The sequence below is a fragment of the Syngnathus floridae genome, chromosome 1 (assembly GCF_059516105.1).
Source record: "Syngnathus floridae isolate MCC-2025c chromosome 1, RoL_Sflo_1.0, whole genome shotgun sequence".
NCBI lineage: Eukaryota > Metazoa > Chordata > Actinopteri > Syngnathiformes > Syngnathidae > Syngnathus > Syngnathus floridae.
The window spans coordinates 7029165-7042476 of NC_142413.1; the positions used below are offsets into that span (position 1 = coordinate 7029165).

A 13312-nucleotide genomic window follows, 5' to 3' on the forward strand; every position below is an offset into this window, starting at 1 on the left:
AACTGTGTCAAAATTACACAACAAATACATTAGTACTCAAGTAAGAAGATGAGTGTTTAATGGCTTCCCAACTGCTTGGATTTTGGGGGGGATTTTTTTTTATGAAAAGTAGCAGTTATGTCAGTGTCAAACGTTTGACGAGAGTTACGGATTTCCATGTTCCCCCAATAACTGGTTCATCCAAATGCGCAAATCTTACAGGTGTTTTGAACGAATGGACGCCATTGATTGAGATACTATTTATAGCCAGTTGTAGATGCTGAAATGCGCAAATGATGTCAGATTCAACATTTAATCGCACTACATGGTCATAGTGTGTTGGCAAAGTGCCAAGCCATTTTGGCAAATTCTTTTTGTCCAACTGTCCAGCCAGCCAGCCTCATTTCAGTCCAGTCTAGCAATTGTATTTTAAATGAGGCGTAGAAGTTTGCTTTAATAGCTTTGATCATGTAAAGCGATGCAATGATTTGTTTGCAGAGCTTTGGTAACCCAAGACATTTAGCGGTGGCAGATGCTATATGGAAAATGGACAGAAAGGTTGACGAAGAAAGGGCACGCGAAGAAACAACGGATTGATCCTAAAACAAATAGACATGAAACTCAAGTGAAAATGAAGCTATGGCTCAATCGATTGCTGGCTCGCCTGGTGATTTCGCCAGCTTGCTCTGGATCGGAGTGTGCTTATGTGGGTTGCGAGGAACCTTGCACTCGACCAGTCTGTCCACATCCAAAAATGTTGTGAAGCACAAATACACACTCATTTGCCGAGCGCGCATCAAACTGGTCACCCTTTGCATCTCTCGGCAGCCGAGAGGCAGCTGTCACTCAAGTGCAATTGCAAAACGGTGGCGGGCTCCAAACGTCTTTGTACTGTGATATTTGCATGAAGACATGAAGCGAACCAATCGTGTGCGTGTCATTATCTCGGACGCATTCCTCAGTGACTCTTGCGGCAACCATGAGAGTGGATATTTGCAATTGCCAACAGCAGTCGTGAATATGACGCAACATTGGCATAAAAACACAAAAACAAAAAACGCTTGCAGGTGGTTGGAGGGGGGGTCGAGGGAGGTCGAGGGCTTCAGCTCTGCCTTTGTCCTCTGATCCAAAGGAGCAGGGCTGTCAAAGGTGCGGACCGCGGGCCAGATCACAAAGTGGTGTTTGAAGGCTTTGAATTGTGACGATGTCGCTGCTCAACCCGGAGACAAAAGGTCATTCTTTATGATTGTGATTCCAGACGTTTCCATTGCAAAGTTGCTTGCCAAAATGTAAAAGAGAAAAGAAAAGGAAATAATCTATGTCATTTATTTCTTTTTTGTTTGATTTATTTTGAATCCACTTCAAAGAATTTGTGCCAATACTGGTTTTGTGGGTTCGGGAGCTACCAGCCTCCTGCTACCTCTGGGGGAACTATAACAGAGTATACTCAAGCATGATTTTTTTTTTTAGATCAATTAAAATGATTAAAATAATCGAAAACATTCAGTCATTCATAACCCACTTGAAAGAATGCGTGCCAATACCGATTTTATGTTATACAACCGCTGGACGAACTATAAGAGACTAAACTCAAGCATGACTTTTTTTTTTTTTTTTTTTTCAGATCGATGGGAACACAGGTAGTTTATCGTGATCATTTTAAGCCGACTCCAAAACAAGCGTGGCGCGCCATTTCGCACATTTGGCTGACTCATTTGCCTGTTTGTCTTGAACTATCTGACTGATGGCGGACGGCCGTCATAAAGTTGGTCGCCTTGCAACAACTTGCAAGCCTTCACAGACGCTTTGACATCAAGCTAAGCGCGCGTGGGCTCCGCGTGTCAAAGCGGCGTGACGTCACGCACTTTGCAGCTCGTAGGAAGCGCTCCGCGTGTCAAAGCGGCGTGACGTCACGCACGTTGCGGCTAATAGGGAGCGCTCGCGTCCGATCGTCACTTGATTCGCTCGTCGAGTCTGAGCAGTAGCAGCAGCAGCCAGCCAGCCAGCCAGCCAGCCAGCCAGCCATTAACTTGCCAACCAACCAACCAACCAACCAACCAACCAACCAACCAACCAACCAACCAACCAACCAACCAACCAACCAACCAAGCCAGCCACCCACCAGTCTCTCTCTCTGTCTCTCTGTCTCTCTCTCTCTCCTCGTCAGAATGAAGCTCGTGACCATCATCTTGCTCCTCTGCGTCCACTCGGCAGGTAGGAAAAGCGTTCACACACTTTGTGGTCCGCTGTCAGTGGAATCAAGTTGGTCAAAAGCGCCAAGCAATAAAGACAATCCAAAGGACTGCAGCCAATCAATGGATTGTCATCAAAGCGCAAAGCGATGTTGACTTGAAAAAGGGCCACTTTGTTGTTGTTGTGACGCTTGCAATGTCTTCACCCTTCATTTTGGGAATTTGGACGTCGTCCATTGGCAAAATGGCTCGCCGAAAGCAAAGTGCGCAAATGACAAAGAAAGCTCAATGCGTTTGTAGGGTTATTATTTGGCGCCTTGAATTTGTTTCTGAAGTAGCTTTCTGTCTGTACAATCCTTGGTGTCCTTTTACACCGTGGGAGTAAGAGCATGCGCTGGCTGGCCACCTCTGCTTTTCCAGATCCGACAGACTGCAATGGCGGGAAGAATCTGCTGGTGTTCTGCCCAACAGGCCACGATCTCAAAATAACAATCCCCACCACTAATACTGTCGCATGGACGTTGAATGACAAAGCTCTCCCATCAAAACACACTGAAGAAACAGACGCAACCGAAACGGTTATGAAATTGACCAGCCTGGCAGCAGAGCACACTGGCTTGTACAAGGCCACCTACGACCCGAGCGTGACCGACAAGTTCACCATCATTGTTGATGCCGGTGAGTTGCACGACCATTTGATTTTGTGAGCAAATTGAGATGGAAAAAAGCCAGTCGCATCCAGCTGCATGTGTACTTTGTGATTTGGCCGCCTGCGCTTGGAGGTGAATAACTCTATACAACTCTTTTGGGCTTTTTCAGTCACATGCACCAAAGCACAGGCGTGCGAGGTCGGGAAGGGTGCCTCCATCAAATTGGTCTCCGGGCTGACCGAAACTCCGTCCTGGACCTTTATGGCAACTGGTTCTGATCAAGCTACACCTGTCAATGACCCTGAGAAGTTCACGGCAAACGACAAGAAAGTGTTGGGCCTCTACGGCGTGCAAACGAGCGGGAAGTACACGGCCACGGTGTCACCAGAAACAGCTGAATTTACAGTCACTGTCAGCGAGCGAGGTAAGTTTGGCGTCGCAGCTCTCGCTCCCCTTTTGCTTGATGCGAACGATACCACCACGTGTGGCTGGTTGGAAGTCTGGATCGAGGTAGCCGCTGAAACAATTCAGGGACTCCCAACGACGGGATTGAAAAGAAGAGCTGCTGCCATTTTGTTCTCCTTTCAAACTAAATCGACGTGATCAATGCACTTTTTCTCACCCTTGTTAACAACATGAGATGAGGGGGCCCTTGGTTCCCGCCCTTGAAATTGAGTCTCATTTCCTCTTTCCAACAGCTCGTGTCTCCAGCGTCAAAATCGAGAGCCAAGGGGGCAAAGTTCGCGTGTGTCCAAGCGCCAAGGTGATCTTGGAGTGCACGGTCACCGGTGATGCCAAATCCTACTCTTGGACCAAGGATAATACGGCTGTCGACAGTTCTAAGGTCGACACCGCCGTTCCCGGGAAGTTGACCATCTCGAGTGTGACTCCTGACCACGCCGGTAGTTATACTTGCAAGGTCCTGGGCTACTTCAGTGATGCTCTGGTGGATAGCCCCAGCGTAGCTCTCGAGGTCCAAGGTGAGTACGCCGCCATTTCTTGGGTTGACGTGTTAGGTGGGGGCTTGGAAAGCACCATCCCATTGAATTTGCCCGCCCCTTGCAAAGCGTGACTTCCTGTTTTTGACAGATACCCAAGTCTCCAACGTCCGCATCACCAGGAAGGGGAGCGTCCTCACGTGTGAGGCCACCGGTGCCGTCAAGAAGTTCGAGTGGGAGATGGAGGATGGGACGAAAGTCTCTTCACAGCACGGCGTAGTGGGCAATGTTAAGTCACAGTTGAATTTGACCCTGAAGGCCAAAGGCAACTTTGTTTGCAAGGCCATCGGCTGCGATGATAAGGGCGTCAACTCCGACGTCTGTGTCGTCGGCGAGGACCACGGCGACAACAAGGGTAGCGGAGGTGAGTTTCTGGCATGTCTGTCAGTGGAGCAAGCCCCGCCACCGCCAATGTTTGCCATCTTTGCTCTAGGTCCGGGCCCAACCTCTCTCCCAGGAAGGGGCCCCCAGGGCGCGTCCACCTCCGTCGCTCTGCTGCTGATAAGCGTCCTCGTTGAGCTCTACGTGATGATGCTGTAGACCCGGCGGCCGCCGGGTGAGTTGCCTTTTTTTGCTTTGTTCTTGCTCCAACCCAAACCGGCTGTTTGTCTGCTTTTCCTCAGACGAGAGATCCTGGAGGCGACGACGTCGACGTGCGAGTGGCGCGCCCTTCCATTTTTCTTTTTCCATTTATTCGTTAAGCAATCAAAATGTTCATTAATTCAGCAATTACAACAACAAAAAAAAGCACAGAAAGCGGATCGGGAGAGGCGGAGGCGGCGGCGTTGACGGCGGCACGAGACCCTCGCGCAATGGAAAACCTCGTCCATCTGGCGCAAGGGAGGGCAACAACGCGTGACGCCTGAGCGGTTGGCCTTCGACTTGTTTGCAGCGGGGGAGTGGTGCGGGAAAGCAGCTTTTTTTTTTGTTGGTCTTATTCAATGTTCTCTACTTAATGTATATTATGCGATTTACAATTGATTATATGATTGCATCGGGTGGGGAGGTTGGCAAACGTTTCGTTTGGACGCTCTGGAAGGAAGGTAGTCAACGCGATTGGGCGAATTTGATGGTGCAACTTTTTTTCTTCTACTTATTCCAACTGTATTCGACTTGATTATATCATTCAACTTAAGCATTGGGGCTGTTGGCAAACGTTGTGTTTCGAAGCTCTGGAAGGAAGGTGATCAACGCGATTGGGTGAATTTGATGGTGCAACTTTGCATTTGCTTTCACTGTCATGTATCGATGGACTCGGAACCACAATAAAGTCTTCATCCCATTTGGTGTGTTTCTTCACGGCGGCTTTGTGCGCGCGGCGCCATCTTGTGGCCCGACGTGCCGGGGCTTCCATTGCAGACGAGTGAAATTGATGGTGCAAATTGGCAACGCGAAGGCTTGGCTCTCATGTTTCGTCTCCAAACCACAATAAAGGCTTCATCCCACTCTTGTGTGTTTGTTGACTAACGACTGCTTTGGCCGCTTCAAATACGAAGTGTCGAAGGTGGCAGAATGGGGTGCAGAGCGGGGTCACCTTCTGTGACTCTGTGGTGGCCTCAGCCATCCTCTACGCTGTGGTTTCCTGGGGTGGGGGCAGTGCTGACCGGGACAGGGAGAGACTGAATAAGATGGTCAGAAGAGCGAGCTCTGTCCTGGGCTGTCCCCTGGACTCCATTGAGGTTGTGGGTGAGAGGAGGATTTTGATTAAGCTTAAGTCCATCATGGACAACACCGCTCACCCCCTCGATGAGATTGTGCGGTCCCTGTCCAGTTCCTTTAGCGGCAGACTTTTGCACCCTCGGTGTAGGAAGGAACGGTTCCGCAGGTCCTTCATTCCCTCTGCTGTATACACACAGACCCAACTACTCCGTGCACCTTACAATTTTTATTCTATGCTGCTACTCTGTGTTGCTGTACCATCTTCACTCTAATATCTTTACGGTGGATTCTTGTGCTTTTATTGATTTTCTGAAACGTTAAATGCACTTTATGTTTTATTTCCTATTTACCTGTGTCTTATCTCAGCCTCTTACCGCACATTGGAATTTGGAGAAACGCAGTTGCAGTCTTCATTGTAATGCACTGTTGCATAGTCAGATTGACAATAAAGTTTGCTTTGACTTCCTTGTATGTGCGTTATGAACTCTGTCTTGTCACCCTGGGATAGTGAGAAACATAATTTCGATCTCTCTGTGTGTCTTGACATGCGGAGAAATTGACAATAAAGGAGACTTTGACTTTGACTTTGATATCACCCTGTATTGCTTTTACCAGAACAAAAACATCCTGCCGCACACATGAGTACAATAGAATAGGCTACAAAAACGTGTATTTTCAACATTAGATACGGTTTGGAGACAATTATATTCATCCCCTCAGTGCTCTTCATCCATCCCATAGCCACCACTCGTGGCAACAGAAACTCCTGGGAAATGTGAATGCGAAACACTACCGCATCTGTCCGTATGGTGTCGCCATAATCAAGACGAAGTGAAACTTGTCGAGTGGGCCGTGGAATGAGATCAATTTTTGATTTGAGTCTCGTCCCCTCAAACTGTGTCAAAATTACACAACAAATACATTAGTACTCAAGTAAGAAGATGAGTGTTTAATGGCTTCCCAACTGCTTGGATTTTGGGGGGGATTTTTTTTAATGAAAAGTAGCAGTTATGTCAGTGTCAAACGTTTGACGAGAGTTACGGATTTCCATGTTCCCCCAATAACTGGTTCATCCAAATGCGCAAATCTTACAGGTGTTTTGAACGAATGGACGCCATTGATTGAGATACTATTTATAGCCAGTTGTAGATGCTGAAATGCGCAAATGATGTCAGATTCAACATTTAATCGCACTACATGGTCATAGTGTGTTGGCAAAGTGCCAAGCCATTTTGGCAAATTCTTTTTGTCCAACTGTCCAGCCAGCCAGCCTCATTTCAGTCCAGTCTAGCAATTGTATTTTAAATGAGGCGTAGAAGTTTGCTTTAATAGCTTTGATCATGTAAAGCGATGCAATGATTTGTTTGCAGAGCTTTGGTAACCCAAGACATTTAGCGGTGGCAGATGCTATATGGAAAATGGACAGAAAGGTTGACGAAGAAAGGGCACGCGAAGAAACAACGGATTGATCCTAAAACAAATAGACATGAAACTCAAGTGAAAATGAAGCTATGGCTCAATCGATTGCTGGCTCGCCTGGTGATTTCGCCAGCTTGCTCTGGATCGGAGTGTGCTTATGTGGGTTGCGAGGAACCTTGCACTCGACCAGTCTGTCCACATCCAAAAATGTTGTGAAGCACAAATACACACTCATTTGCCGAGCGCGCATCAAACTGGTCACCCTTTGCATCTCTCGGCAGCCGAGAGGCAGCTGTCACTCAAATGCAATTGCAAAACGGTGGCGGGCTCCAAACGTCTTTGTACTGTGATATTTGCATGAAGACATGAAGCGAACCAATCGTGTGCGTGTCATTATCTCGGACGCATTCCTCAGTGACTCCTGCGGCAACCATGAGAGTGGATATTTGCAATTGCCAACAGCAGTCGTGAATATGACGCAACATTGGCATAAAAACACAAAAACAAAAAACGCTTGCAGGTGGTTGGAGGGGGGGTCGAGGGAGGTCGAGGGCTTCAGCTCTGCCTTTGTCCTCTGATCCAAAGGAGCAGGGCTGTCAAAGGTGCGGACCGCGGGCCAGATCACAAAGTGGTGTTTGAAGGCTTTGAATTGTGACGATGTCGCTGCTCAACCCGGAGACAAAAGGTCATTCTTTATGATTGTGATTCCAGACGTTTCCATTGCAAAGTTGCTTGCCAAAATGTAAAAGAGAAAAGAAAAGGAAATAATCTATGTCATTTATTTCTTTTTTGTTTGATTTATTTTGAATCCACTTCAAAGAATTTGTGCCAATACTGGTTTTGTGGGTTCGGGAGCTACCAGCCTCCTGCTACCTCTGGGGGAACTATAACAGAGTATACTCAAGCATGATTTTTTTTTTTAGATGAATTAAAATGATTAAAATAATCGAAAACATTCAGTCATTCATAACCCACTTGAAAGAATGCGTGCCAATACCGATTTTATGTTATACAACCGCTGGACGAACTATAAGAGACTAAACTCAAGCATGACTTTTTTTTTTTTTTTTTTTTCAGATCGATGGGAACACAGGTAGTTTATCGTGATCATTTTAAGCCGACTCCAAAACAAGCGTGGCGCGCCATTTCGCACATTTGGCTGACTCATTTGCCTGTTTGTCTTGAACTATCTGACTGATGGCGGACGGCCGTCATAAAGTTGGTCGCCTTGCAACAACTTGCAAGCCTTCACAGACGCTTTGACATCAAGCTAAGCGCGCGTGGGCTCCGCGTGTCAAAGCGGCGTGACGTCACGCACTTTGCAGCTCGTAGGAAGCGCTCCGCGTGTCAAAGCGGCGTGACGTCACGCACGTTGCGGCTAATAGGGAGCGCTCGCGTCCGATCGTCACTTGATTCGCTCGTCGAGTCTGAGCAGTAGCAGCAGCAGCCAGCCAGCCAGCCAGCCATTAACTTGCCAACCAACCAACCAACCAACCAACCAACCAACCAACCAACCAACCAACCAACCAACCGGCCAACCAGCCAACCAGCCAGCCAGCAGCAGCCAGCCACCAGTCTCTCTCTCTCTGTCTCTCTTGCTCCTACGCAGAACTCCTCGTCAGAATGAAGCTCGTGACCATCATCTTGCTCCTCTGCGTCCACTCGGCAGGTAGGAAAAGCGTTCACACACTTTGTGGTCCGCTGTCAGTGGAATCAAGTTGGTCAAAAGCGCCAAGCAATAAAGACAATCCAAAGGACTGCAGCCAATCAATGGATTGTCATCAAAGCGCAAAGCGATGTTGACTTGAAAAAGGGCCACTTTGTTGTTGTTGTGACGCTTGCAATGTCTTCACCCTTCATTTTGGGAATTTGGACGTCGTCCATTGGCAAAATGGCTCGCCGAAAGCAAAGTGCGCAAATGACAAAGAAAGCTCAATGCGTTTGTAGGGTTATTATTTGGCGCCTTGAATTTGTTTCTGAAGTAGCTTTCTGTCTGTACAATCCTTGGTGTCCTTTTACACCGTGGGAGTAAGAGCATGCGCTGGCTGGCCACCTCTGCTTTTCCAGATTCGGGAGAATGCGAAGGCAAGAAGAATCTGCTGGTGTTCTGCGATGCAGGCGACAATCTCAAAATAAAAATCACCACCACTAATACTGTCGCATGGACGTTGAATGACAAAGCTCTCCCAGCAAAACACACTGAAGAAACAGACGCAACCGAAACGGTTATGAAATTGACCAGCCTGGCAGCAGAGCACACTGGCTTGTACAAGGCCACCTACGACCCGAGCGTGACCGACAAGTTCACCATCATTGTTGGTGCCGCCGGTGAGTTGCACGACCATTTGATTTTGTGAGCAAATTGAGATGGAAAAAAGCCAGTCGCATCCAGCTGCATGTGTACTTTGTGATTTGGCCGCCTACGAAGGTGAATAACTCTATACAACTCTTTTGGGCTTTTTCAGTCACATGCACCAAAGCACAAGCGTGCAAGGTCGGGAATGGTGCCTCCATCAAATTGGACTCCGGGCTGACCGGAACTGTGTCCTGGACCTTTACGGCGGCAACTACTGGTGCTAATCCAGAAAATGTCAATGAGCCTGAGAAGTTCACGGCAAACGACAAGAAAGTGTTGGGCCTCTACGACGTGCAAACGAGCGGGAAGTACACGGCCACGGTGTCACCAGAAACAGCTGAATTTCCAGTCACTGTCAGCAAGCGAGGTAAGTTTGGCGTCGCAGCTCTCGCTCCCCTTTTGCTTGATGCGAACGATACCACCACGTGTGGCTGGTTGGAAGTCTGGATCGAGGTAGCCGCTGAAACAATTCAGGGACTCCCAACGACGGGATTGAAAAGAAGAGCTGCTGCCATTTTGTTCTCCTTTCAAACTAAATCGACGTGATCAATGCACTTTTTCTCACCCTTGTTAACAACATGAGATGAGGGGGCCCTTGGTTCCCGCCCTTGAAATTGAGTCTCATTTCCTCTTTCCAACAGCTCGTGTCTCCAGCGTCAAAATCGAGAGCCAAGGGGGCAAAGTTCGCGTGTGTCCAAGCGCCAAGGTGATCTTGGAGTGCACGGTCACCGGTGATGCCAAATCCTACTCTTGGACCAAGGATAATACGGCTGTCGACAGTTCTAAGGTCGACACCGCCGTTCCCGGGAAGTTGACCATCTCGAGTGTGACTCCTGACCACGCCGGTAGTTATACTTGCAAGGTCCTGGGCTACTTCAGTGATGCTCTGGTGGATAGCCCCAGCGTAGCTCTCGAGGTCCAAGGTGAGTACGCCGCCATTTCTTGGGTTGACGTGTTAGGTGGGGGCTTGGAAAGCACCATCCCATTGAATTTGCCCGCCCCTTGCAAAGCGTGACTTCCTGTTTTTGACAGATACCCAAGTCTCCAACGTCCGCATCACCAGGAAGGGGAGCGTCCTCACGTGTGAGGCCACCGGTGCCGTCAAGAAGTTCGAGTGGGAGATGGAGGATGGGACGAAAGTCTCTTCACAGCACGGCGTAGTGGGCAATGTTAAGTCACAGTTGAATTTGACCCTGAAGGCCAAAGGCAACTTTGTTTGCAAGGCCATCGGCTGCGATGATAAGGGCGTCAACTCCGACGTCTGTGTCGTCGGCGAGGACCACGGCGACAACAAGGGTAGCGGAGGTGAGTTCTGGCATGTCTGTCAGTGGAGCAAGCCCCGCCACCGCCAATGTTTGCCATCTTTGCTCTAGGTCCGGGCCCAACCTCTCTCCCAGGAAGGGGCCCCCAGGGCGCGTCCACCTCCGTCGCTCTGCTGCTGATAAGCGTCCTCGTTGAGCTCTACGTGATGATGCTGTAGACCCGGCGGCCGCCGGGTGAGTTGCCTTTTTTTGCTTTGTTCTTGCTCCAACCCAAACCGGCTGTTTGTCTGCTTTTCCTCAGACGAGAGATCCTGGAGGCGACGACGTCGACGTGCGAGTGGCGCGCCCTTCCATTTTTCTTTTTCCATTTATTCGTTAAGCAATCAAAATGTTCATTAATTCAGCAATTACAACAACAAAAAAAAGCACAGAAAGCGGATCGGGAGAGGCGGAGGCGGCGGCGTTGACGGCGGCACGAGACCCTCGCGCAATGGAAAACCTCGTCCATCTGGCGCAAGGGAGGGCAACAACGCGTGACGCCTGAGCGGTTGGCCTTCGACTTGTTTGCAGCGGGGGAGTGGTGCGGGAAAGCAGCTTTTTTTTTTGTTGGTCTTATTCAATGTTCTCTACTTAATGTATATTATGCGATTTACAATTGATTATATGATTGCATCGGGTGGGGAGGTTGGCAAACGTTTCGTTTGGACGCTCTGGAAGGAAGGTAGTCAACGCGATTGGGCGAATTTGATGGTGCAACTTTTTTTCTTCTACTTATTCCAACTGTATTCGACTTGATTATATCATTCAACTTAAGCATTGGGGCTGTTGGCAAACGTTGTGTTTCGAAGCTCTGGAAGGAAGGTGATCAACGCGATTGGGTGAATTTGATGGTGCAACTTTGCATTTGCTTTCACTGTCATGTATCGATGGACTCGGAACCACAATAAAGTCTTCATCCCATTTGGTGTGTTTCTTCACGGCGGCTTTGTGCGCGCGGCGCCATCTTGTGGCCCGACGTGCCGGGGCTTCCATTGCAGACGAGTGAAATTGATGGTGCAAATTGGCAACGCGAAGGCTTGGCTCTCATGTTTCGTCTCCAAACCACAATAAAGGCTTCATCCCACTCTTGTGTGTTTGTTGACTAACGACTGCTTTGGCCGCTTCAAATACGAAGTGTCGAAGGTGGCAGAATGGGGTGCAGAGCGGGGTCACCTTCTGTGACTCTGTGGTGGCCTCAGCCATCCTCTACGCTGTGGTTTCCTGGGGTGGGGGCAGTGCTGACCGGGACAGGGAGAGACTGAATAAGATGGTCAGAAGAGCGAGCTCTGTCCTGGGCTGTCCCCTGGACTCCATTGAGGTTGTGGGTGAGAGGAGGATTTTGATTAAGCTTAAGTCCATCATGGACAACACCGCTCACCCCCTCGATGAGATTGTGCGGTCCCTGTCCAGTTCCTTTAGCGGCAGACTTTTGCACCCTCGGTGTAGGAAGGAACGGTTCCGCAGGTCCTTCATTCCCTCTGCTGTATACACACAGACCCAACTACTCCGTGCACCTTACAATTTTTATTCTATGCTGCTACTCTGTGTTGCTGTACCATCTTCACTCTAATATCTTTACGGTGGATTCTTGTGCTTTTATTGATTTTCTGAAACGTTAAATGCACTTTATGTTTTATTTCCTATTTACCTGTGTCTTATCTCAGCCTCTTACCGCACATTGGAATTTGGAGAAACGCAGTTGCAGTCTTCATTGTAATGCACTGTTGCATAGTCAGATTGACAATAAAGTTTGCTTTGACTTCCTTGTATGTGCGTTATGAACTCTGTCTTGTCACCCTGGGATAGTGAGAAACATAATTTCGATCTCTCTGTGTGTCTTGACATGCGGAGAAATTGACAATAAAGGAGACTTTGACTTTGACTTTGATATCACCCTGTATTGCTTTTACCAGAACAAAAACATCCTGCCGCACACATGAGTACAATAGAATAGGCTACAAAAACGTGTATTTTCAACATTAGATACGGTTTGGAGACAATTATATTCATCCCCTCAGTGCTCTTCATCCATCCCATAGCCACCACTCGTGGCAACAGAAACTCCTGGGAAATGTGAATGCGAAACACTACCGCATCTGTCCGTATGGTGTCGCCATAATCAAGACGAAGTGAAACTTGTCGAGTGGGCCGTGGAATGAGATCAATTTTTGATTTGAGTCTCGTCCCCTCAAACTGTGTCAAAATTACACAACAAATACATTAGTACTCAAGTAAGAAGATGAGTGTTTAATGGCTTCCCAACTGCTTGGATTTTGGGGGGGATTTTTTTTAATGAAAAGTAGCAGTTATGTCAGTGTCAAACGTTTGACGAGAGTTACGGATTTCCATGTTCCCCCAATAACTGGTTCATCCAAATGCGCAAATCTTACAGGTGTTTTGAACGAATGGACGCCATTGATTGAGATACTATTTATAGCCAGTTGTAGATGCTGAAATGCGCAAATGATGTCAGATTCAACATTTAATCGCACTACATGGTCATAGTGTGTTGGCAAAGTGCCAAGCCATTTTGGCAAATTCTTTTTGTCCAACTGTCCAGCCAGCCAGCCTCATTTCAGTCCAGTCTAGCAATTGTATTTTAAATGAGGCGTAGAAGTTTGCTTTAATAGCTTTGATCATGTAAAGCGATGCAATGATTTGTTTGCAGAGCTTTGGTAACCCAAGACATTTAGCGGTGGCAGATGCTATATGGAAAATGGACAGAAAGGTTGACGAAGAAAGGGCACGCGAAGAAACA

General features: G+C 48.1%; 1 protein-coding gene across 3 annotated transcripts; it reads left to right on the forward strand.

The window, feature by feature from the left end:
- Positions 1 to 1855: 1855 nt before the first annotated feature.
- On the forward strand, positions 1856 to 11475 carry LOC148403787 (uncharacterized). 3 transcript variants are annotated; one of them, XM_088390987.1, is made up of 7 exons: positions 1856 to 2193; positions 8965 to 9225; positions 9363 to 9620; positions 9895 to 10176; positions 10286 to 10558; positions 10627 to 10749; positions 10817 to 11475. In XM_088390987.1, the coding sequence occupies exons 1-6, from the start codon at positions 2148 to 2150 to the stop codon at positions 10731 to 10733; spliced, it is 1227 nt and encodes a 408-aa protein (XP_088247113.1). In that variant the 5' UTR covers positions 1856 to 2147; the 3' UTR covers positions 10734 to 10749; positions 10817 to 11475. The 3 variants fall into 3 exon arrangements, with proteins under 3 accessions (XP_088247113.1, XP_088247122.1, XP_088247102.1); XM_088390996.1 differs by lacking the exons at positions 8965 to 9225; positions 9363 to 9620; positions 9895 to 10176; ... (1 more) ...; positions 10627 to 10749; positions 10817 to 11475 and adding exons at positions 2592 to 2849; positions 2991 to 3245; positions 3520 to 3801; ... (1 more) ...; positions 4253 to 4375; positions 4443 to 5101 and having other exon boundaries at positions 1864 to 2193; XM_088390976.1 differs by lacking the exon at positions 1856 to 2193 and adding an exon at positions 8289 to 8566.
- Positions 11476 to 13312: the final 1837 nt, after the last annotated feature.